At 44.7% G+C, this 23,368-nt stretch overlaps 1 protein-coding gene across 2 annotated transcripts in view; it reads right to left on the bottom strand.

Moving 5' to 3' along the window:
• ZNRF3 (zinc and ring finger 3) overlaps window positions 1–23,368 on the bottom strand; it is a 215,875-nt gene that overhangs the window by 19,388 nt on the left and 173,119 nt on the right. Inside the window, exon 3 of one of the 2 annotated variants that reach the window (XM_084649360.1) lies at window positions 2,581–2,655. The exons of the other annotated variant lie outside the window; for it this stretch is intronic. Coding sequence (XP_084505486.1) covers window positions 2,581–2,655 — 75 coding nt within the window. The remainder of the gene's footprint in view (window positions 1–2,580; window positions 2,656–23,368) is intronic. 2 annotated transcript variants of the gene reach the window in all.

The raw sequence follows: 23,368 nt of genomic DNA, 5'->3' as shown, positions 1-23,368 counted from the left end.
GAAGCCTTAGGGTAGGAAAAAAGGCTTGCAGGAAGCCCTCCTTTTTCTTTTCTGGGGGGCGGGGGGGGGGATGGAAGAGGGAGTTCTCGTCCTTAGATTACTCTTGCAAACCTGGGTCATGGCTTTTAGTCAGGACAAGGAGGCTTTAGATGTGAAGGCACTGGATGCAGCAGCTGAGGGTGTCAAAGTCCCTTTTAAGTAACCATTGTACATGCATTTTTTCAGTAAGGATCTCTGAGACCACCGTATGGGCAAAGCCAAAATTATCCCACTTTTCGTTGATTTAAAAAACAACAAGTAGTGTAGCATATATGCTGGTATGTTTCCACTAAGTATTTTGTACTCACTACCTCTTCCAAAGAGGTTAGAACTGAAAAGGATATATCGTCCTTGCTTTCCTTTTTCGTAAGAGAGGAATACTAGCAGGGAAGTCAGGACACTGAGTTCTCTCTTAATGCCAACACCTTATCTACTTTCAGGACAAGTTAATTAAATATCCCTTATGCCAAGCGCTCCAGATTCTGAGCCCAAGTCTGCGGAGAATAGTCAGAGGAAGAAGGGGATTCATTTTTCTACAAAGACGACTACTTATCTGGAGGCTCTCAGAAGCTTTCCTATAAAATTTATCAGGACATCTTGGAAGCCACCTTTTTCCTAGGAGAATAGCTCAAGGAGGACAGGGAAAAATTTGTGGGGGTCAGTTGGATCCATGCTCAGGACGTATTCCCAGAGATCACCAGAGTAGCTTGATAAGAAAATTGGTGGCTCAACAAAGAAGTGGCAGGTGCAGACTCATCCTATAATATCTTTAAAGCACTGACCAGGGGCTGTAACGTGACCACACATGAAGCACCACATTAAGGAAACCAGTGTCTTCAGGTGGAGTAATATCCCTGAAAGGAACGATTCCAAGGCACTGGTGGTTGTCAAGGGTGGTAGTACTGAATCTGGTGATGGGCATTTGGGGCATTGGATTTGATGGCCCAGCCATCATGCAAGCATAGGGCAGATTCCCACTGAGCAGATTCTGACCACACGTCCCACGGGCCCTAGCTCTGTCCATGTCTGTACTGGATATCGTTCCACTTTCTCCTGGAACCTGACTGCTCCCTTGCCTGAAGTGAGGGGAGCAGCATGCAGTGAAGCACTGACTTCAGTCCGTCATCCACCCCTGCAGGACCCTTCCTGGTCAGCAGTGACCTCCCACAGGGCTGTTGCTCGCTATTTTTGTACTACCATGTCTGCATCCAGGTGACACCACTACCCCTGCTGGCCCAGAAACAGACTAACGATGGGGAAAAACAAGAATATCAGGAGAATAGAGAAAGGAAGGCTGTCAACAGAACCTCTGGGTGCGGGGCTAAATCCTCAAGATCAGAGCAGAGCTAGTGAGAAGCTGTATGCTGTGGCATGGAAGCAGCAGAATGGGCCTGTGAGGAGGCAGTTGGAAGGTTTATATAGGGAGAGCAGTTTAGGCACCAACATTCTGAGGGTTTCACTTGCTCCTGTGGCCAGTGAGTTTCCACAGTAGAGGATTCCTTCCATGTGTGAAAATCAAGATTTACTCATGCAAGTAAATGTTGCAGAATTAGGACCTAAGTTACATGTAAGTGATCTGTTTTAAGATTTTACACCTCCACTTGCAGATAGTCTCTAATATACATGCTCTGTACTCAATTTTCAAACACGTTTCTTCCAGAGTTGAAGCAAGTTCTTTCAAACCTAATCATGCAAGCTTTTATCCATGAGGACTATACACAAGCCCAATTTAAACTTTCATACTTGAGCTATTTTTGTCGTAGCCCTGTTCAAAAAAAGCATAGTTAGAATTTTTTTCCACACTTGTAAAAGTATTTTCCTGCTCCCATAACTCAGAACTGGCTGAAGAGATTTTGCTCAAACTTCTGACAAAAACACAACCCCACCCTCCCAAAGTGAATAAAAGTGACACACTCAAAACCAACTCCTCTAGCAAGAGGCAAAGCCTGGAAAATGTCAGTCCAAAAAGTGAGAAAACAGGGGCATAAAACAGAAAACATTTTGCAACCTGAACTGCAGTGGCTGCTGCTAACGGGCACTACACTGAAGCATCCCTTCCACCCTGTACATCAAAAGCTCTCCCTTTGAGATGAGGGGGGTGAAGGGAGCATCCTAGACAACACAGCAATGGATTACAACAGTGTCGCAAAAAAAGGAGTGAAAAGGCTGAGGTGGTACTTAGTGCGTGTGTATGCTGGGCAAAAGGGAGTACTCACCTCCCTGCTTTCCTGGGACCTCACCCCCTCCACCGGAAAAAGAGTAAATAGAAATGCAGCAGATTAAAAAGTAGGAAACAAGACAGACCTCTCTGGCTTTACCATTCTCCATCACCCTCTGTCAGGGTACTTGCTTGAAGAGTGGGAGGGAAAAACCCAAACACCACATCCCCAGAGAGAAGAGCAGGTGTGTCTATTGTAGGACAGCTCTATTATGAGAGCAAAGAACACAGCTCACGATTCAGAGAGTTTGGTGTACAGCAGCCCTAACAGTGAGGGTAAAGCTCATAGAGACTGGGATAAACCTGGGCTCCCTGCTTTGTACCTGGTCAATGGCATCTGGGTTTTCAGACACATCAAAGATGACAGCTGTGGCTCCTCGCTGCACTGCCCGCTTTGCCTGCAATGAGAAAAAGATATTGCCCCTTTAACACCTCCCAAAAGGGAAATGTCCCCTCTGCCCCCTAACTCTTCCCATCCCAGCAACCAGTGCCACTGCTAGGCATAAGCAGACTAGGCATGCTTAGGGCCCTGAACAGCTCAGGGGGCTCTCTATTTGCTTTCTTAGTGTGTATGTATGGGTGTGGGGGGGTTATTCCTGCTTTGGGCCCCCAAGGGGCTAGTACTGCCTCTGCCAACAGCAGCCTACTCTTTCCCACTTTCACATGCCGGGCAGGACGTAAACATGATTTAAATGTTGTTTTTATTTCCATATAATCAATTCAGAAGGCAACTGCAAATGCAGGGATAACTGAATCTCTAGTGCAGGGAGGAGCCAACCACTCCAGGGCATCCATGGTGCCCTTCCCAGCCCCACTCTTGCTCCTTTTGAGCAAGTTAATAGTCTCAGATGAAATTTAAACTTTTTAAAAAATATTTCTTAGAACTGAAAAAATTAAGTAACCTGGAGAGAAGCCCCCTCCACAGACCACATAGGAGGGAGGGAGTGCTGTGGGGCTCCAGGAGAAAACCTTTTCTGCAGTGAGGAAGAGGGAAAAGGCTTCACCTTTGGCAGGTCTATAAGGAGACAGGGCCATTACACGTCACCTTTAAAGTCTCCTAAATTCATTCTCTCTCTGCAGTTGTGACAAATTCTGCCCAGTGAGTGTGTGTATTCCTCAGATGTTTTGAAAGGACAGTGCTATGTCTGTCCACTAGAGGTCAGTCTTACTGCATGCAGCATCTCCACCCACAGAAGATCGATTCTATTTGATTTGTGAAGGGTTTATACCAAGGGACCATAATTCAGAATTGGAGTGACCAAGAGCCAGCCGGGGACACTGTATGTATTAACAACAAAAAAAAGGAGGACTTGTGGCACCTTAGAGACTAACCAATTTATTAGAGCATAAGCTTTCGTGAGCTACAGCTCACTTCCTCAGATGCAGAAGTGAGCTGTAGCTCACGAAAGCTTATGCTCTAATAAATTGGTTAGTCTCTAAGGTGCCACAAGTCCTCCTTTTCTTTTTGCGAATACAGACTAACACGGCTGTTACTCTGAAACCTGTATGTATTAAAATCCTCTGGGATAGTGAAATGGGAGCTGCAGTCACCTTTCACTGCAGCTTCTGTAAGTGTCTCTGCAACCTCGACTGAAATGCTGTCCTGTAACTTCCTACAACAAATCAGCGCTACACCTCCCATTCACGCATCCATGAAGGACTAGGTTTCCCCCGCTTCCTCCAGAAAACAACAACTGTCACGGTAACAGAGAGAAATCACAGGGCCCTGACCCTTTGTAGAGAGACCAACGCAGCAGGTGTTTAAATCCAACAGGAAATAAACAGATGGTACAAACATGCCTTTTATGGAGTAATACTGAGGTTTTACTACATGAAAAAAATTGGCTGCAAGCGTGAAGGTGTAACTGGTCATTTTCTCTGCTCCATTCTCTCTTTATTGAGTTTTCATTTAAAACCTAATAAAACACATCAGACAGCACCTGAGGGAAACCAGCTCCCAAGAAAGGGTCTCTGCCTCAGCCCAGCAAATATTTATCTCCTTTGAAGTCAGAACACCTGGCTAATCGCTAATAGCTGTTGGGAATGAAGAGCAAAAAGGAATCTGATCTAGTAACGCTCTTCTTCTTTGCCATGGAGATGTGCCAGTGAAGTGGCAATTCACCCAGGATTGCCCAGAAGGGTTCTCTCACAGATGCCCAGCACTTGCTCAAATGTTTTAGGGATGTAGACTTTAGAGCCTATTAGAAAGCAGTTCTTTCTCAGTGTGCACGGGTCACATGTGAAGAGCTTTTGATCTCTGGAGATTATTATACTTTTGAAGTGTGTCTGGGTTTGGTTCATTTTGCATAGAATGGTGAACAAGCAGATTTACAGTAGGTAACCCAATAAATTACCAAAAACAAAGTTTGGTCACTTATCACTGTCTTGTAGCACAGAATCATAGAAGTTAGAAGCCACTTTGACTCTGAAAGAGAGCATCCACCCAGAGGTTTCATGCAGTTTAATTAATCCACTTTAAATTCACTGCTTTAGCTCATTTGAATTAAATTTCCTGAGGTCCCTGTGTAGACAAGATCTTATTCATAGGTTCTTCTTTTAGTTATAAGGAGTACTCTGCAGACTTGAGAAATTTATAATTATTTGATCCTGAGACTCATTAGGTACAATTTTGGGTTGCTGCATCTTGACTTTTTCTCCCCCGGTACATGCTAAAGAACAAAGAGGCCCAGTAGCTCTTGAATGTCAAACTCTTACGCCTATATTTTCTGTAAGCTGAAGATGACAAAGAACCACAATGCCTCCAGCTACTAGCATCTGAGTACCTGTGGGGCACCACACACCCCTGTGGCATATTTCCAGATAGCATGTTACAATATCTACTGCATGTTGCAGCATTAGCGCACCACTGCAATAGCAAGCTCCTCTTCCACAGACAAATGAGAGGCTCAGCACAGCACAACTGGTATTTTCTAGGCTGGCTGGCATGAGACTTGGGGGAACCAAGGGATGTTACAGCTACGTGAAGAGTAAAAGCTGAGAAATGCTGCTGTATTAGTCCACAAAGCAGCACCTACTTATAGAGCTGCTGAGCAATGGTACCATAAATCCAACCACTTTGCCAGGAACAAGATTAGAACAGCTGACATCCTGACTTGAGTGCCCCCACCCCACATCCAACTTCTCTGCATAAACTTTAAAGCACTCAGCTCATTACAGAAAGTGAGTCCCAGGAACATATTACAATACCAGCTTTAATTCCTAACCTTAATAGTGGTATCGGGGCATAAGTAACATAGGACCACGGCCCTGGTCCAGGAGATACAGCAAAGCTTTTGATACAGTCTCCCACAGAATTCTTGCCAGCAAGTCAAAAAAGTATGGATTGGATGGATGGACTATAAGGTGGATAGAAAGTTGGCTAGATTGTCAGGCTCAATGGGTAATGATCAATGGCTTGATGTCTAGTTGGCAGCCGGTATCAAGCGAAGTGCCACAGGGGTTCGCAGGCAAGGCACCCAGGCAAAGGCAGGATTTTGCTAGGCCCCAGGCAAAGGCAGAAAAGTCAACTTTACTTTTAATTCTCACTTGTCGCTTTTTCCCTTTCTCCACCCTTGTTATTCCTATTTCCATAAAGCTGGCCACCCAAGCACAAGGCTAACAAGCATGCTGGTCAGCTACTGTTCCCGAAGCATGAGTCAAAAGTATGACACAAGTAACCCTCCATCAGTCTACGGACTGGGGACTGGAAGCCCTGTCTCAAAAAGTGCCCTGTTTTCAAACTGAAACTTTTCATTCCAAAGGAAATTACATCTCTCTCTCTCATGGGCGGTGAGTTCTATGGGCCCGTGGTGCCCAGGCACCAGGAATATTCCTGTCCCAGGGGCCTGGCTCCAGCAAAGATTCCTACCTCCCCCGCCCACACACACTCCCCCCACGCTTCCCCTCGGCCCCACCTGCCGCCCCCAGGCGATTTAAAACAGCCCGGGGGCTCCCACCGCCACCCAGCAGCGCAGCGGGGCTGAGCGGCTTCCTGCGTGCTCATTCCACGTGGCTGCCAGCAGGTCCTTGCAGCCCGTGTGAGGGGGTTGTGCCGCTGGGCGCTGCCCCCACCCCAAACGCCCCTGTGGCCAATGGGAAGCTGCAGGGGCGGTGCCTGGAGACAGCAGCATGAGGAGACCCCCCCCGGCCTGCCCCGCCTAGGAGCTGCTGCCGGAGAGGGTGCCCCAGGTAAGCATCGAACCCCCCATCCATTTCCAGAGCCTGCACCCACACCCCCTCTGCAAACACACCTTTCAGCCCCCAGACTTCCTCCTGCACCCCCACCCCTGCATCCCCTCTCACCCTCAAACTCCCTCCCAGAGCCTGCACCCCTCACCCCCTCCTGCACCCTGCCCCCTGCCCAGAGCCTGCACCCAGCACCCAAACTCATTCCCAGAGCCTGCACTCCAGACCCCCTCCCCCACCCATACTCGCTCCCAGAGCCTGACCTCTGACCCCTTCTACACCCAAATTCCCTTTCAGAGCCTGCACCCCAATCCTCTGCCCTAGCCCAGAGCCTGCACCCAAACTCCATCCCAGAGTCTGCATCCCAGACCCCGTCCCCCACCAAACTCCCTCCCAGAGCCAGAGCCCTCACACCCCCTGCACCCGAACTCCCTCCCAGAGCCTGACATGTCACCTCTTCTGCACCCGAACTCCCTCCCAGAGCCTTAGGCAGGTGTGTGTGGGGAGCCTGCGGGGCGGAGGAAGGGGGGGGTGTTCTGGGCACCACCAAAATTTCTACAAACCTGCCACCCCTGCTCTCTCTCTCTCACACACACACACACACACACACACACACACACACACACACACACACTAAAGGCTGAAAAGGTGAGGGGCAGCACAGTCACTTCAAAGACTGGGGATTGTTTTCTTTGCCTGCGTTTAGATTCTGAGCCTAAGGGTGAAAACAGACCCAATGTGTGAACTAAGCTATTACAGAGTCTGACTCATTCCATCTACACAGACACTAAAATCAAGTCTCTGACCAAGTTACCAACTTAATAGAACCACAAGAAGCAGATTAGAAAAAGGGGCTCTCCTCACAGTAAATATAAAGGAAGTGTAATTCAGTTCAACAGTGAGATATGAAAGCTTCAGATGTGGAGATATAAGTGGGTGTTAGAGCGGACTTGGATGCGGGCAGAGTGCTTTTACACATACAATACACATGCATACACTATGGATCCCATTCCAGCATTCTGCTCAACTCCACTCTCCATAATTTAGTTGTCACTTGGCCTGACCTTCCAGGTTTCCCTGGCAAGAGATCAAAGAGTGGAAGCCACAAACACACCACAGAATGCAGTCTCTCTCTCTCTTCCCCTGCCTCCACCGCAGCCTCTCCCCTTCTGGTTCCTTTCCTTCCCCCGTCCCTAGTTTTTAAAACCACAGCACTTTGTTGAGAAGCAAGCGAGTGTGAGCAGGCTGGGGCCTGAACACAGGCATATTCTTCATCTGATTTTCAGCTCTTTCCCTTAGCTCTGTGAAGGTAACTAAGCAAGAGAAACCTTCGCACCTGCACTGCAGGAGAGGGAGGAGCAGGCAGCTGCATGTCTTCCACCCCACAATAATAAAGAGAACTCTTTAAAGTTGTGGGGCAAAGCCTCATTGCTTCCACAAAGGTCTCTCTTCCCCCCTCCTAAAAACATCTTGATGGATAATTAAAGTCATTAAACCTTTGAAAGTTTCCTATCTGCTGCTTACTCAGAGCCCTCCTGCTTACTGAAGATGCAATTTAAGCCTCACTTAAGAAGATACTACTTCATAAAGTGCCTTTCAGCATTAAAAATAAATAAAATATCAGTTAATGTTTGAAGAGTACTTGCTACACTTAAAAAAAAAAAATGTAGCAGCCAAAATGTAAACCAACAAGAAAGGTACAAGCTCAAAAGGTAGGAGGTTACTGCACAGAAGTTATAACACGCAGAGTCAAACAGCAACACATTTCCTTAAGTCTCAGTTCACACCCAAATGACTTTGGCAGAGTAAAGCTACGCTGTAGATACATATCAACCTATACTACTTTTCAAGAGCATTAGAGTTAAAAACAAGAAAGAAATGGCCCCCCCTTTCCTCTTCCCAAAAGTCAGAACCCTCGGAAACAGAATTATTGTTGTAGTTGTCACACAAGGTACCAAACTACCTTAACTCTGCCTTGTAGAGCGGGCAGCCTCCCATGTTCCTTTATCTGCATGTGGAGTATGAAAAATATATACCACAGAAACTGGACTAAGATCTGGTTATCACACATGTCTGCCATAAGAAGTGTGATATCTGGCACCATTCTAACTTTTGCCCTTTTTAAAAAAGTGCTCTGATTTAATTATTTGAGCATTTGCGTGGTTGCATATAGAGATATGCTAGCTCTGTGTATAATATTTGGGTACTTAGCAGCCACATGGAATCATAGCTCCTTTCAGGCTGAAGCCCTAGGCACCTGAGATGCTGACTACTCTCTGCTCCTGGTAGGAATAGGCATTTAATGAAGACTACGGAATGACTGTCTTTAGCATGCTGTGTGTCTAATCAGGAATCTGTAAAGTTCTACATCTCACTCTAATAAATAAAACCATAAACATCACAGTCATCATATGAATAAGATTTAGGAATTCTCTACCTGGCAAAGTCAGGTCACTTGGTGTCTTGCTTGACAAACTGAACCTTAATTCCACCATTTCCTGTGATTCAAACATTTTTTGGGAGGGGAAGGGAGGAGGGGAAGGGGACATTATTTGGGTCTTTTTTTTTTAATTTTTTTTTTAACTCCAATATTCTTGTAAGATAATATACATTCACACAACTGGTTTGGGCTTGCAACCCTAACTCCACCATAAAACTTAATTGTGGGTGTGGAAATTGCCTTAGCATCATTAAAAAAACCCACCAAGGCCCACTGGACAGGAGCCATTTCCAGCAAACCCAAGAAAGCTGACAAGAGCAGAGGCCTAACCCAGCAAACGTCTGGGATAGAGAGGATGAGGAAGTGAGGCAGAAGTCTCCTCTTCACCACAGTTCCTACCTTCAGTTCTTTGGCAGAGAGTCATCTCCAGAAAATCTCTGTAGGCCCTTGGATCAAAGTTGGCAGACCCTGGAATCTGTGGAAGGGCAGGGCCATCTGTACAGAGGCCCTGTACTCCTGCCACTGGCTCGGACCACTAGTCACACTCAAGTCCCTGATGCTGGCTGACTTGGGTCCCAAAAAGGGGAGTCTGAAGAACAGTAGATATAGCCTGCAAGCTGGCATTACTTTTCCCAAGAACTTCCACAGAGCTTGAATGGGGGTAATATGCCTGCTCTCCAATCCTGTCACCCCTATCTCTACCCCCCCCAGCACTGACCCTAGTCCACATTGAGGAGGAGGCCTCTATAAGGTCCGGGCTGGAATGCTGCTGCAAAAGGAGCTGAAGCCTGCACATGTATTAAGAGGGGTGTAATGTGGCATGTGATAATTTTCTTGTTACATTCACATACAGCAAGTGCATTTCTATACACCATCTTAGCTGAGTAGGGCACAGTCATACCTCAAGATGGGATCCAGAAGCTGGGACCATTTACATAGCGGTCCTGTGCTTGTCCTATACCTGTATAAATTAAGTTGACTGTACTGAATTCACTGGACTCTAATTTTCCCCTCTTGTTGACACCTCAATTAATTGTACTAACGCAGCCCCAGTGAGGAGGAGAAAGTCAGAACCCAGGTATAGAGGAAAAACCTTTAGGTATGATATTCAGAGATGCCAAGTACTTATGCAAAAAGAAAAGGAGTACTTGTGGCACCTTAGAGACTAACCAATTTATTTGAGCATGAGCTTTCGTGAGCTACAGCTCACTTCATCGGATGCATACCGTGGAAACTGCAGCAGACTTTATATATACATAGAGAATATGAAACAATACCTCCTCCCACCCCACTGTCCTGCTGGTAATAGCTTACCTAAAGTGATCATCAGGTGGGCCATTTCCAGCACAAATCCAGGTTTTCTCACCCTCCACCCCCCCACACAAATTCACACTTTGGATGGGCTATCACCAGCAGGAGAGACAACTCTTTACACAATGTGCACGATAATCAAGTTGGGCTATTTCCTGCACAAATCCAGGTTTTCTCACATCCCCCCCACCCCCATACACACACAAACTCACTCTCCTGCTGGTAATAGCTCATCCAAACTGACCACTCTCCAAGTTTAAATCCAAGTTAAACCAGAACATCTGGGGGGGGGGGGGGGGGGGGTAGGAAAAAACAAGAGGAAACAGGCTACCTTGCATAATGACTTAGCCACTCCCAGTCTCTATTTAAGCCTAAATTAATAGTATCCAATTTGCAAATGAATTCCAATTCAGCAGTTTCTCGCTGGAGTCTGGATTTGAAGTTTTTTTGTTTTAAGATAGCGACCTTCATGTCTGTGATTGCGTGACCAGAGAGATTGAAGTGTTTTCCGACTGGTTTATGAATGTTATAATTCTTGATATCTGATTTGTGTCCATTTATTCTTTTACGTAGAGACTGTCCAGTTTGACCAATGTACATGGCAGAGGGGCATTGCTGGCACATGATGGCATATATCACATTGGTGGATGTGCAGGTGAACGAGCCTCTGATAGTGTGGCTGATGTTATTAGGCCCTGTGATGGTGTCCCCTGAATAGACATGTGGACACAGTTGGCAACGGGCTTTGTTGCAAGGATAAGTTCCTGGGTTAATGGTTCTGTTGTGTGGTATATGGTTGTTGGTGAGTATTTGCTTCAGGTTGCGGGGCTGTCTGTAGGCAAGGACTGGCCTGTCTCCCAAGATTTGTGAGAGTTGCGTTCCGCATGGCTGAGGTTATGGGGCAAGAGGGATTCTAGGTGGACTCCTCCTGAAGGTCGAAACAGCAGACTGGACTTCTACATAGAGTGCTTCCGCCGACGTGCACGGGCTGAAATTGTGGAAAAGCAGCATCACTTGCCCCATAACCACAGCCATGCGGAACGCAATGCCATCCACAGCCTCAGAAACAACTCTGACATCATAATCAAAAAGGCTGACAAAGGAGGTGCTGTCGTCGTCATGAATAGGTCGGAATATGAACAAGAGGCTGCTCGGCAGCTCTCCAACACGAGTTTCTACAAGCCATTACTGAGAGTTACCAAAAGCAACTACAGCATTTGCTCAAGAAACTTTCTGAAAAAGCACAAGATCAAATCCGCACAGACACACCTCTGGAACCCCGACTTGGGATATTCTATCTACTACCCAAGATCCATAAACCTGGAAATCCTGGGCGCCCCATCATCTCAGGCATTGGCACCCTGACAGCAGGATTGTCTGGCTATGTAGACTCCCTCCTCAGGCCCTACGCTACCAGCACTCCCAGCTACCTTCGAGACACCACTGACTTCCTGAGGAAACTTCAATCCATCGGTGATCTTCCTGATAACACCATCCTGGCCACTATGGATGTAGAAGCCCTCTACACCAACATTCCACACAAAGATGGACTACAAGCCGTCAAGAACACTATCCCCGATAATGTCACGGCTAACCTGGTGGCTGAACTTTGTGACTTTGTCCTTACCCACAACTATTTCACATTTGGGGACAATGTATACCTTTCAGATTAGCGGCACTGGTATGGGTACCCGCATGGCCCCACAGTATGCCAACATTTTTATGGCTGATTTAGAACAACGCTTCCTCAGCTCTCGTCCCCTAAAGCCCCTACTCTACTTGCGCTATATTGAGGACATCTTCATCATCTGGACCCATGGAAAAGAAGCCCTTGAGGAATTCCACCATGATTTCAACAATTTCCATCCCACCACCAACCTCAGCCTGGTCCAGTCCACACAAGAGATCCACTTCCTGGACACTACAGTGCTAATAAACAATGGTCACATAAACACCACCCTATACCGGAAACCTACTGACCGCTATTCCTACCTGCATGCCTCCAGCTTTCACCCTGACCACACCACACGATCCATCGTCTACAGCCAAGCTCTGCGATACAACCGCATTTGCTCCAACCCCTCAGACAGAGACAAACACCTACAAGATCTCTGTCAAGCTTTCTTACAACTACAATACCCACCTGCAGAAGTAAAGAAACAGATTGATAGAGCCAGAAGAGTTCCCAGAAGTTACCTACTACAGGACAGGCCTAACAAAGAAAATAACAGAACGCCACGAGCCGTCACCTTCAGCCCCCAACTAAAACCCCTCCAACGCATTATTAAGGATCTACAACCTATCCTAAAGGATGACCCAGCACTCTCACAAATCTTGGGAGACAGGCCAGTCTCTAAGGTGCCACAAGAACTCCTTTTCTTTTTGCGAATACAGACTAACACGGCTGTTACTCTGAAACCTGTCAAGTACTTATGGCCACTCTCTGCCCAGTTGGTTTCAGCAGAGTATAACTCTGTTTATTGATCACAAGTTCACACAATGAATAGGACAGAGATAGCAGACAGCATCTCTGATAGTCACAGGTGACATCAATCTGCCATGCAGAAATAGCTTACACCAGGGGTAGTCAATAGGCAGACCATGGGCCAAATCCATATCGCCAGACGCTGCTGAATGGAAATCTTTTTATTTACTTACCATCATTATTGTTGTTTTTTATTTTCTTGACCAAGAAATTTGGACCTTGACAAAAATAATTGACTTCCCGTGGCCTAACTTTGCACAATCTGACTGGGAAAAGCATGATCTTTGGGAGTAGAGAAGGTAGAGTGCAAGTTTGTGGCCATTCACAGCACTGTAATATTACAGAGTGATTCAGGCAGGGTGAACAGCCTGCTAAGGAAGGAAAAAAACCTATCCTGTTAATTAGCAATAATTGCAAGGGAAATGCAGACGACATTGTTCACAAGAGTTTAATGATGATTTTGTAGCAATGTCATGAAGCTTCTGCCAGCAGTGAGTGATATAGGTTGCATTCCAACATCCATCCTAACCCTTCTTTTTTCAGCTGCTTATAAACAGATTCAACAAATTCCATTTGGACTGAAATTTTCTCTATGCTTGGTTGAAACCCCCAAGAGTTTTTCTGAAAGTATGAGCAAAATCAGTGCAGCTATTCTGCACTGTGACAGTGTGTAAGCCCCTCTTCCCCTACCCCCCATACTTCCTCCTTTTCTGAGAAAATATTTGTATTCCTCATGAATTAAAAAAAAAGTAAAAATTAACTAGTTTAGTACTTTCAATATTAGGACCATTTAAAGTGGCATTTTCACATCTGTACAGTAGATTCTTCTACTTGTTTTTTTGCCTTTGTTGAAGGCCATCAACAGCTCAATGGTTAAAGATGCCTCAGATAATGCCACTCTAGTTTAGCATGAGCCTGGCAACTGTGCACTGCAATTTAGCAGTACTTTTCTCCTGAAAAAGCACAGAAGAAAATTAAATGTAAAAATCCACAGTGTCTTGTTTGTTAATGGTACTATATAAAACACAATTATAGCTGGCAATGCTGGAAAGTTACGGGTGAGAAATCAAGCACTCAAATGTCAAATCGTAAAAGCTAAAGGTTCTACTGCAACCCATTAGAACTCATCTCATATGAAACCCAGACCAGTAAAAATGTGGCCATGTATCAATTAACTTAAAGCCAAATATACTCCAAAATAAAACCATCCTTTAGATCAGGGATACTCAGACCTCAGCGGTTCAGGAGCCAAATTAGCAATCTCCATTACCCAGAAGAGCCATGGTAGTGTGAATTAATTGTTTCATTTATTATAGTACTTTATATATTTTAATTCCCCCAGCAAATAAGTTTAACTTAGTGCAAGTTGATAACTTAATTGCTTAACATAGTAAAAGCATCCCAACTGGTTAATAATTAAATCACACAGTGTTTTAATATCTTGTGCTGCAAAGAGACACATTAAAGAGCCACTTGCGGCTTCCAAGCCGCAGTCTGAGTATCATTGCTCTAGGTTATCTAGTACATTCTTCCTGATTATTGCTGTATATTTAGGGTCAGATTCTGTTTTCAGTTACATTGGTGTAAATGCAGAGTAACTCCTTTGATTTAAGTGGAACTACTGTGGATTTACACAACTGTATCTCAACAGACTCCATCCCTTAAAACTGTAAGATCCCTGGGACAAACCTCTTTATTCCTTTGTGTTGGGAAGAACACATTGTCAGCAAGTAAACTAATTGCTAACAACATTACCTAAGCCACTTTATACAGCTCTATAATTTTCTATTCCTGTTTTCCATTGTAACTGAACATGGCAGCCCCTTTAAGGACACTCACTGCTGTCGAGTCACTCTGCCCTTTAAGGAAAGGGAATTGTAGGTGATTCAGTCTCCAGGCAGGGACTGATGGCAGGTGTACTCCTAGATGGGTCATACTACAGAGGTATCATTCTGCTTGGACTCAATAATAGGGAGGAACTGACAGGAGGACCAGCTGAGAGAAACCTGCAAGGAATGGGAGGGGCTGGGAAGCTCTCCAGTCATACAGCCCTGGTCTAGGACTGACTGACCCCACAGGAAGCGGACCAGAAAAGGAAGAAAAGTGGTTTGGAGTGAAGGGGACATGTTGCTCCACCATTCACACCTGGAACCCAGAGATGAGCGATGGGTCAGAATCCCCTAAGCTGCAGCAGCACCAACAAGAGGGACAAGCAGATGCCCCCAATAGAAGGAGAAAGAGATATTGTATCTGAGTGCCTAGTGAGGAGCCCGACAGGACTAAGTCCAACCAGGGTTGAAGGACCAGAGAGAGCAGAGTGAGACTGTTTTGTTTGGACTGGTGATTTTGTTGATCCCAGAAGGAGGGCAAGGGGAGCGAGCCACACGTTGTTTCAATATCTCGATACAGAATGGTTCACCTCTAGATGGCTGGTTTAAATCCAGCCCAATTTGGTAGTGAGTGAAAGTTATTACCATCTGATGGTGGTTCAGTGCGCCATGTGAAGAGAGTTAATGGGTCTCAGTCCAGGTCCTGGTGAACAGAAATGCTGGTAGTGTGAAGACCAGACTAAAAAGACCTGATAATCAGTTCAGCATAATGTGTAGAAAGATTTTAAGCTGATCCTTAAAGAAGTTGGTAAATGTAACAGCTGCCCAAGGCAGCGTGACATTAGTTTTGTTAGAGTTGATCAGTAACTGTTTTTAGAAGGAACAGAAATAAGAGAAAGATGCCAAGGGCCAATGGAACAAAAAGCGGAATTAGATAGAAGCTTCTAAGCTAAACAGTTAATATTCTATGTTTAGCTGAAGGATTAAAATTGGAAGTCCCAGATTCAAAGATGAATGTATGCAGAGGGTGAAGCGCATGTGTTGCATAAACCTTTACAGTGGTCTTAAACCTTAGCTGCAAATGAAAGTCATCCTGGTCCAGTTAAGGTTTTAAAATGTTTTCATTCCCTTAGAAGATATCACACCATAGAACCCGGAGGGGACTGAAATAATGAAGGCATTTTAGAGTTCTGGGTCAGAGAGGCCTATTTGCTTTGAATCCCCCATTGGTGATCATCACTCAGAAGGATACAGAGGAAATAATCTTGTCAGGTTAAGATGGAGAGGCATTGCCAGACAGCTTAATTTAGAGGAAAGGAAGAAGTTGAGAAAAAAAGCACAAGACAGAAGTGTGGGGAGGGTCCCAGAAATTAGATCTTCAGTGTTCCTGAATCTCCTCCCCAAATCTCAAATGCTTGGGAAACTTCCAGGAATATTTTTGGGATGGGAAGGGAAACAGGGAAAGTGCTGCACACCCTGATGCAGCTGCGCCACCGTAGCGTCTCTGGTGAAGAAGCGTTATGCCACTGGGAGACTGCTCTCCTGTCAGCATAACAACTCCACCTCCACGAGGGGTGGAAGCTGTGTCAGTGGGAGAGCGTCTCGTGCCGACATAACGCCAGTGTGAACACAGCTTAAATCAGTGTAACTTACATCACTCAGGAGGGTGTCTTTTTCACACCCCTGAGCAATGTAAATTACTCCAACTTAAGCGGTAGTGTAGACCAGCCCTAAGTTGCTAGCCTTAAGGAGGGGGGAGGGGGAGAGCGCAGGAGGGGTGTGATGCCTTTAGTGAGAAGACAGTCTCAATCTCAGCAGCAAGAGGACCTGCCAGACAGTCCACTGGCTTCTTTTTAGGACTCAATCAAGTTCCATTAACTCCAATGTGATAGGACATAAGAAAGCAACAAAAAGCCTGTGACTGACCAACATCAGCACAGCACTCTGTATGAAGGCCCTAAAAGCTTGCAGGATATAAATAGTTGATTATGTAAGAGGCAATCTCTGCGTTCCACCTTCTGGCACGGCTTCCACCCTACCAAGTATGTCTTTCATTATGCAACACTGGTGAAACCAAGTTAAGAAGAAAAGTTGCCTTATGGAGTCTCCATTAGAAATTATACCAACCCCACTAACCTTCATTCATTCGATTTAAGTCCCCAGTCAGACAAACTTTGATAGTCAAAACTTCCTCACATTATGCAGGTCATATTTGTATCACAGCTCAGGACACCCTGATCTGGAGAGCTGTAGGGAAATGAGCATGTTACAAATTGAGAGAGGGACTGAGCCCTGGGAACAGGAGGTAGGGCAAGCAAGGCAGACAGTTAATAGCTCTCTTTGTTTAGTCTTACATTCATATAGAAATAGCAACAAATTTCAAATTAATAAGAGGGCAATAGGAAGACTTAGTTATTATAAGTGGCTATTTGGTTACAGGGTGACATAGCCAGCGGAAGGGGAAGAGGACTGAAGTACAAGAGTTTGCACATGATGCAATGTGACTGCATTTTAAAAAACAGACTGTGTTTTTTAACTGAAGAAAAACTCATCTGCCACCCTTCAGTCTACCTCCACATACTGTTCTCTTTGCATATGTTGGGCCCGATACAACTCTGATAATCAATTACCAAAAGTTTTGGGGAGCCAGAGGGTATGCCAACATGAAGATAGATGGAATAGCAGTTTAATACACTTATCTTTGATGCTATCGCAGCATATCTGGTTCAGAAGACAATTCAGAGAAGAGTGTGATGCTCTATTCCCTTGAGGACACTACCCACAGCACAAACTCAGCCAGCTAACATCCACGCCATCAGGTACAGAGACAACAGGTCTGGATATAGAATCAGATCTTGGTTCTGTGATATGTCTGAAATGACTGGTAGCTTGAATGGGGGTTGAATTGATAGGTACCTTCAGTTCCATGTACCAAAATTAGCATACCCACTCCAGAGCTATTAAGGTGACCTGGGACATGTTCGGTTTTATCTTTCACAGAACTCTGGTGATTAGAGGGATCAGTGGAAATGCACAGAGCATAGAATCATAGAATATCAGGGTTGGAAGGGACCTCAGGAGGTCATCTAGTCCAACCCCCTGCTCAAAAGCAGGACCAATCCCCAATTAAATCATCCCAGCCAGGGCTTTGTCAAGCCTGACCTTAAAAATTTCTAAGGAAGGAGATTCCACCACCTCCCTAGGCAACGCATTCCAGTGTTTCACCACCCTCCTAGTGAAAAAGTTTTTCCTAATATCCAACCTAAACCTCCCCCACTGCAACTTGAGACCATTACTCCTTGTCCTGTCCTCTTCTACCACTGAGAATAGTCTAGAACCATCCTCTCTGGAACCACCTCTCAGGTAGTTGAAAGTAGCTATCAAATCCCCCCTCATTCTTCTCTTCTGCAGACTAAACAATCCCAGTTCCCTCAGCCTCTCCTCATAAGTCATGTGTTCCAGACCCCTAATCATTTTTGTTGCCCTTCGCTGGACTCGCATGTTAGTGTGCCACTGAGTGAGAAATGCCTCAGAGGGAGCCTGGGCTCATTCCTCTCCTGGAACAAAGTATGACTTTTGTTGTTGAGATTGGTTGTGAATAGGTCCATGATGGGAGCATCCACTTCTGAAAAATTTCTAAAGAACTGAACCCGTGAGAGATCTTTCATGGAGAGAAGAGCATTTTTTGATGGGTGGATCTGCTAAGTTATTTTGAGTCTCAGGCAAGTGCATGGCTACCAGAATGATGCAATGCTATACACACCATTACCATAAGAGAATGGTCTCTTGACCCAGACGAGATGATCTTGTGCTAAGTACACAGACGAGAAGGGGCATCACTATAGTATTTTTCTGTTAAAATATGGGTGGTTGTGCCATGAATTAGTGGTCGAGAAGACCTACAAGCTAGAAGAATGGCTCTGAGTTCTAGTTGAAATCCTGCCAGAAGGACTTCAGACCCTGTCAGCAGATGAGCCAAACGTGCCCCCAATCCTGTTTGGAGGAGTCTGTCACAAGAATGTTTGTTGGAACTGGAGACATGGTCATCACACCCTGGCTGACACTTGGCCAACCAGAGTAGGGTTGACATGGCATTTTTGGGGAATGCCTAATTACTACTACTTCCTAATTTTGCTGTGTCTGTTTGGCTGATAGAGACTGACTTCAGGCATCCCTGAAGTGGATGAGATGCAACCTGACATGGCATCACATAAGCGCAAGAGGCCACATGACCCAGAAGACAGAGGCTCTCTCTGTCCTTGGTTGAGTCTGAAAATCTGATATAAGATAACTCATGGTGCTGAACCTGCCTTGAGGGAGATAAACCCTTGCTAGCTTCTAAATGAGAAGTGTCTCAATAAACTCTATTGACTGAGGACTGATTTGTCTCAATTTATCTTGAATCCTACTGAGAAATTTGGAGGACCAGCTGAACTGCCTCCATGATCTGGTTGGCTAGAATGAGGGAAGTCACCACAGGTAAGGAGGATACATTGTGCAAGTTTTGTCTCCACAGGTGAGCCACAAATGAGTCACATTTGGTGAACATCTTTCTTGCTATCAAAAGGCTAAAGAACAGCCCTCTGAATTTGTAATGTATGTCCTTCATTATGAAATGCAGGTATTTCCTGTGAGATGCAAGGGTGGAATTGTGAAAGTTCACATCTTGCTAGTCAAGAGTCACAAACTAATTTACAAGATCTAGGGAGGGGATTATAGAAACAAGGGGACTGTTCTGAACCAAAACTGATTAATGAACCTGTTCAGCCATCTGAAGTCCAGTATAGGATGCCATCTTCCTTTCTTCTAGCAAAAATAATTTCAGATGAGCACCACTTCGGGGCGATCTTTGAAAAGGATCTACAAATTAAGCATTTTTCAAGCACATACTGCTCCCCAAGGCAAAATAAAACCAACCTTCCCGCCCCGAACATTTAACATACCTATCATTTAAGGACATAGCTACCTCACATAGCTGGACAGGTTTTAAACCATGGAGGTGCTTAGCTTGCGCCATAGGGACAGTGCCATGGTACTGAGGTAAAAGGGAACAAAAATGTTTCCTTTGTTTTAAAGTCAGGCTATTAAATAACTATAGGAGCTAGCGCTAACAGGGAGAACGAAAAAGCTATAGCTATAGGGTAGCCAAGGAAATTCTGTCTTGCTGCCACAAGTGGTAAGAAGGCAGTGAGTGATGGATGTGGCTGCTCCACCCTTTACACCCTTGAGTGAAGGGCTTGAGAATATGCAGGGAGCATGTGTCTTGCTCCAGTGAACACTGTTGACCAAAAGAATCCAATCTCATATGCATGCGTGCCTAGAGTGGGATCCATGCAGACTCTCTTTCTTCTTTGTGCCTTCCCTCTGGTGAGAGAGTAGCAAGTACCATCAATAGAGGATGGTGAGCAAAGTAGTTCTTCAGTTACGGACCGAAGCACTGCTTACCTAAATCTGGCATCTGAATGACAGGCAAGATCTAATGCACACTATTCCAAGAGCCTATGTTATCAGCTGGGTTGACTGATGCTGAGGCTGGAGGTTTTACTGCCTCCCTGGCAAAGTAAAATTTAAGTGGCTAATACTGGCAGGCTTTGGCATGAAAATCCAGTCAGATAGATTTGGGCCTTGCCCAAACACATGAACCACCACACAAGTGTCCAGTTCTGCAAAGATGGAAAAGAAGATCCCACATCACTTACAGGCCTTCTTAGACTAGGCTGGCCATGCCACCTGTGTGGCCTCAGCACCCTGAAACTGTGAATGGGAAAGAGCTCTCTTCTGTCTTCAGAAGAAGGGGTTGGAAAACAAAACTAGATTAAACTTTTAGTTAAGTACAGTATAAAGATCTGCTAAGTAGAGTGGTAGTGAGAGTCCTTAAACTTTTCACAGTGAAAGAAGAGAAACGGAGGTGAGCAGGGGAAGCATACCGATTATACACTCAGATGTTGGCCATAAACATCATATGGGGCAGCTCCAATGATAGAGGTTTGGTTTGGCAGAGGTTCCATGATTAACACCAAAAGTTACCATATCCCACAAGTGAGAATGCACCGGAACAGAAGAAGAAAGACAGATCCATGCTTCTGACTTTTGCTTGGAACAGGAGTCTCTCTTATTTCCAAGTAATATGTTCCCTTTAGGACCTAGGGTGCACATGATGACTTTAAACCATTTTCCACAAATTAGTCTTTTGTTTTTATTCTACAGCTTGGCACCAGTGAGTTATAGAGTGCTGTATCTACATCTGGGAAAAGAAAGAAAAATGCTCTTCTCTGAGACAGTTACCAGCACCTTTTCATTAACTTGATGGTTGGTACATGTAATAGGCACCTCCTATTTGGAAAAAAACAGAAGCAGCCCAGCAAAATCCATTTATTTGTTTAAAAAGGCATGACTGGATTGTTTGATACTGCTTTTGGTTTAAAGCAAAGCAAAACCTTTAAAATACATCCTGCAAGCTAACTGTTTAAGTAGGCAAAAATTTATTAACTCTACATCCCTTTCATTATCCATAATAAATAACATTAGCAGCTGCTACTATTAGGGAAAAAACTGCACAAAGATTTGTTTAATGAATAGAAAAAATCCCGCTCCCAATTCCAACAGATTTACAGTTAAACCTGCAAAAAGGGTGGTGTGTCAGCCACAGGCCAAGACATTCCAGTATAGTAACCTGCGGCATACTGTTTACCTGAGAATCCTGCATGAAACCCACAATGTTATGTCAAATATACTACATCATTAGGGTGGATAAACCCTGAAAGCTTTTCTTGGTCCCTCAAAGCTACCAAGGGTACAAGAATGTGTGAGATATTTGGACAATATAGTCATACGTACTAATCCTGTGTTGAAATCAGTCTCCGTATCACCGAGATTTCTCTATCCAACAATTCTCTGGCAGGATTTGAAAGCCAAACCACAGGTCAGTTTTTCATCTGAAAGTGGGGAATGGAAAGGGATGATATCTAAACTGCTAAAGGCTGAAGTTACAAATTAACCTGCTGACCTGAACACTCAGCTCTGCTATCCTGAGCACTAAAGATTCATCTTCTATACATATGCTATAGATATTGCACATGGGGTGAAGATAGCCAGTACTGGGTAAATGCAGAGTGCACAGCAGTTTTCTATAAAAAATATGAAATCATGGACCATTTATCAGATTCACAATCTCCAAAACCAATCTTGAAACAGAGGCACTTAAGACATAAGTAGTCTAAAAAGGATGTTTGTTTGTAGTTCTGTCTAGATATGTAATCATGTTTACTATGGTGTATACTAATAAGGGCTACAAAACTAAGTGCCTCCCAAATACCCAAAATCTGAAGAAACCATCTCTCTCTCTTTTCCTTCCCAGCCTATAGAAGAAATAGCTTACTTGGTTTACAGTTGAGGGAAAGAAAGAAAAACTTAATAAAGTAAAGTGAAAGTGAAGAAACAGTTTTACATGTATTTAGTTCTGAATATGGAGACACCCATGGTCACTTCTCTCTCATGGCAATGGGTTCCATAGGCATAGGGTCTAGCTCCTAAGCTCACAAACCTTTCCCTGTTGGTTGCTAGTTTTGTTGTTCCAATATGATACAGTTGTTGTGAGGGATCAGAGTCACAAAGGGAGACATGATCTCAGGAAGGTAAAGTCAATCCCATGGCGGAGTCTGAATATCAGGAGAAGGTCCTGGAACTAGATTCTACTTAGTGAGGAGCCCGTACAGCAAGTAGCGCACAGGGGTGATGGGTTCATGGTGACCCAGGCTGCTAAACAGAAGGGCTGCTGCATTTTTTTTTATCATTTGGAGTTTTTGCAGGGTGTGACACTTCATTCTTAGATAAAAGTTGCAATAATCAAATCCACACAAGTGCTATAGCATCTAGTATATTCTCCAAAATCACCTGCTCTGACGTATAGCAGCAGCCAACTCGAAGGAGTCTATTCCATTCTTACCTTGGAACTGAAGGGATTATTTTCTTTCAGAATGAACTACAAACGGCAAACTGGCACCAGGACAAGTAAAAGGAGCGTATGCGTACACGTGCTCTGGTGAACATGCTCTGGTGCAGAGAGGAAGAAAGAAAAGATGTGGACATAAAGATATGGCTGGGAGGAAGGTTTTCTGAGTTAACCTAATCTAATTTCAGTCTTCTATAGCACATGATCCCACAGTATCTAAACTGTGAACAGAGGAAGAGTTTAGGTACCTTCTAACTATGTCAGAGGCATAGGGCAATATGATAAAGCCAGTGCTCCCCCTTCAGTGTTTTCTATAGTTGTGGAGGGCACTAGATCCCTTCTTTCTTAGGGCACCATTATACTAAGGCCGAGCCCTGCCCATGGGTTTTCAGTGTGGTTAGTTTGTCCATACCCTCTTTGTCTGAAAGTTGTATAATATACCCATGCAGCTGGTCACACTCTGGACCTGATCTTCAGTCTATAAGTCAAGATCAGTGACATCACAACACAGTCAATTGTGAGACCTTCCAGCTCCCAAACAAGACAGACCAATGATCTTGATTCAACCATGAAGACTCCGTGACTCCTAATACATTCTGAAACTTGCTAGAGGTCAACAGCACTCCATCCACTGAATGATGAGTCAAGAACCTGGTGAATCATTGTCATTATGAATGAGTCTTGATCATCAACACACTGCCTCCCAAATGGCTCCTTCCTTCTTATTGCCCACACAGTGCCTTAGGTTTCTGATGCTCTGTACTGGCTGATGGGAAAGGAGTAGAACCTCAAGTACTGATGGTGGATAAAAAAGGCTGATACAGACAAATACAAAACCTAATGAATTCCTTAAAGCCTGTATCATCAGCCTTCAATGAACCTACCAAAACTGACCCTCAGGAGCTATCCA

The sequence above is a fragment of the Lepidochelys olivacea genome (genome assembly GCF_965140295.1).
Source record: "Lepidochelys olivacea isolate rLepOli2 genome assembly, chromosome: 15".
NCBI lineage: Eukaryota > Metazoa > Chordata > Testudines > Cheloniidae > Lepidochelys > Lepidochelys olivacea.
The sequence above is the reverse complement of the archived record's forward strand: the minus strand, read 5'-3'. Positions and strand labels throughout refer to the sequence as shown.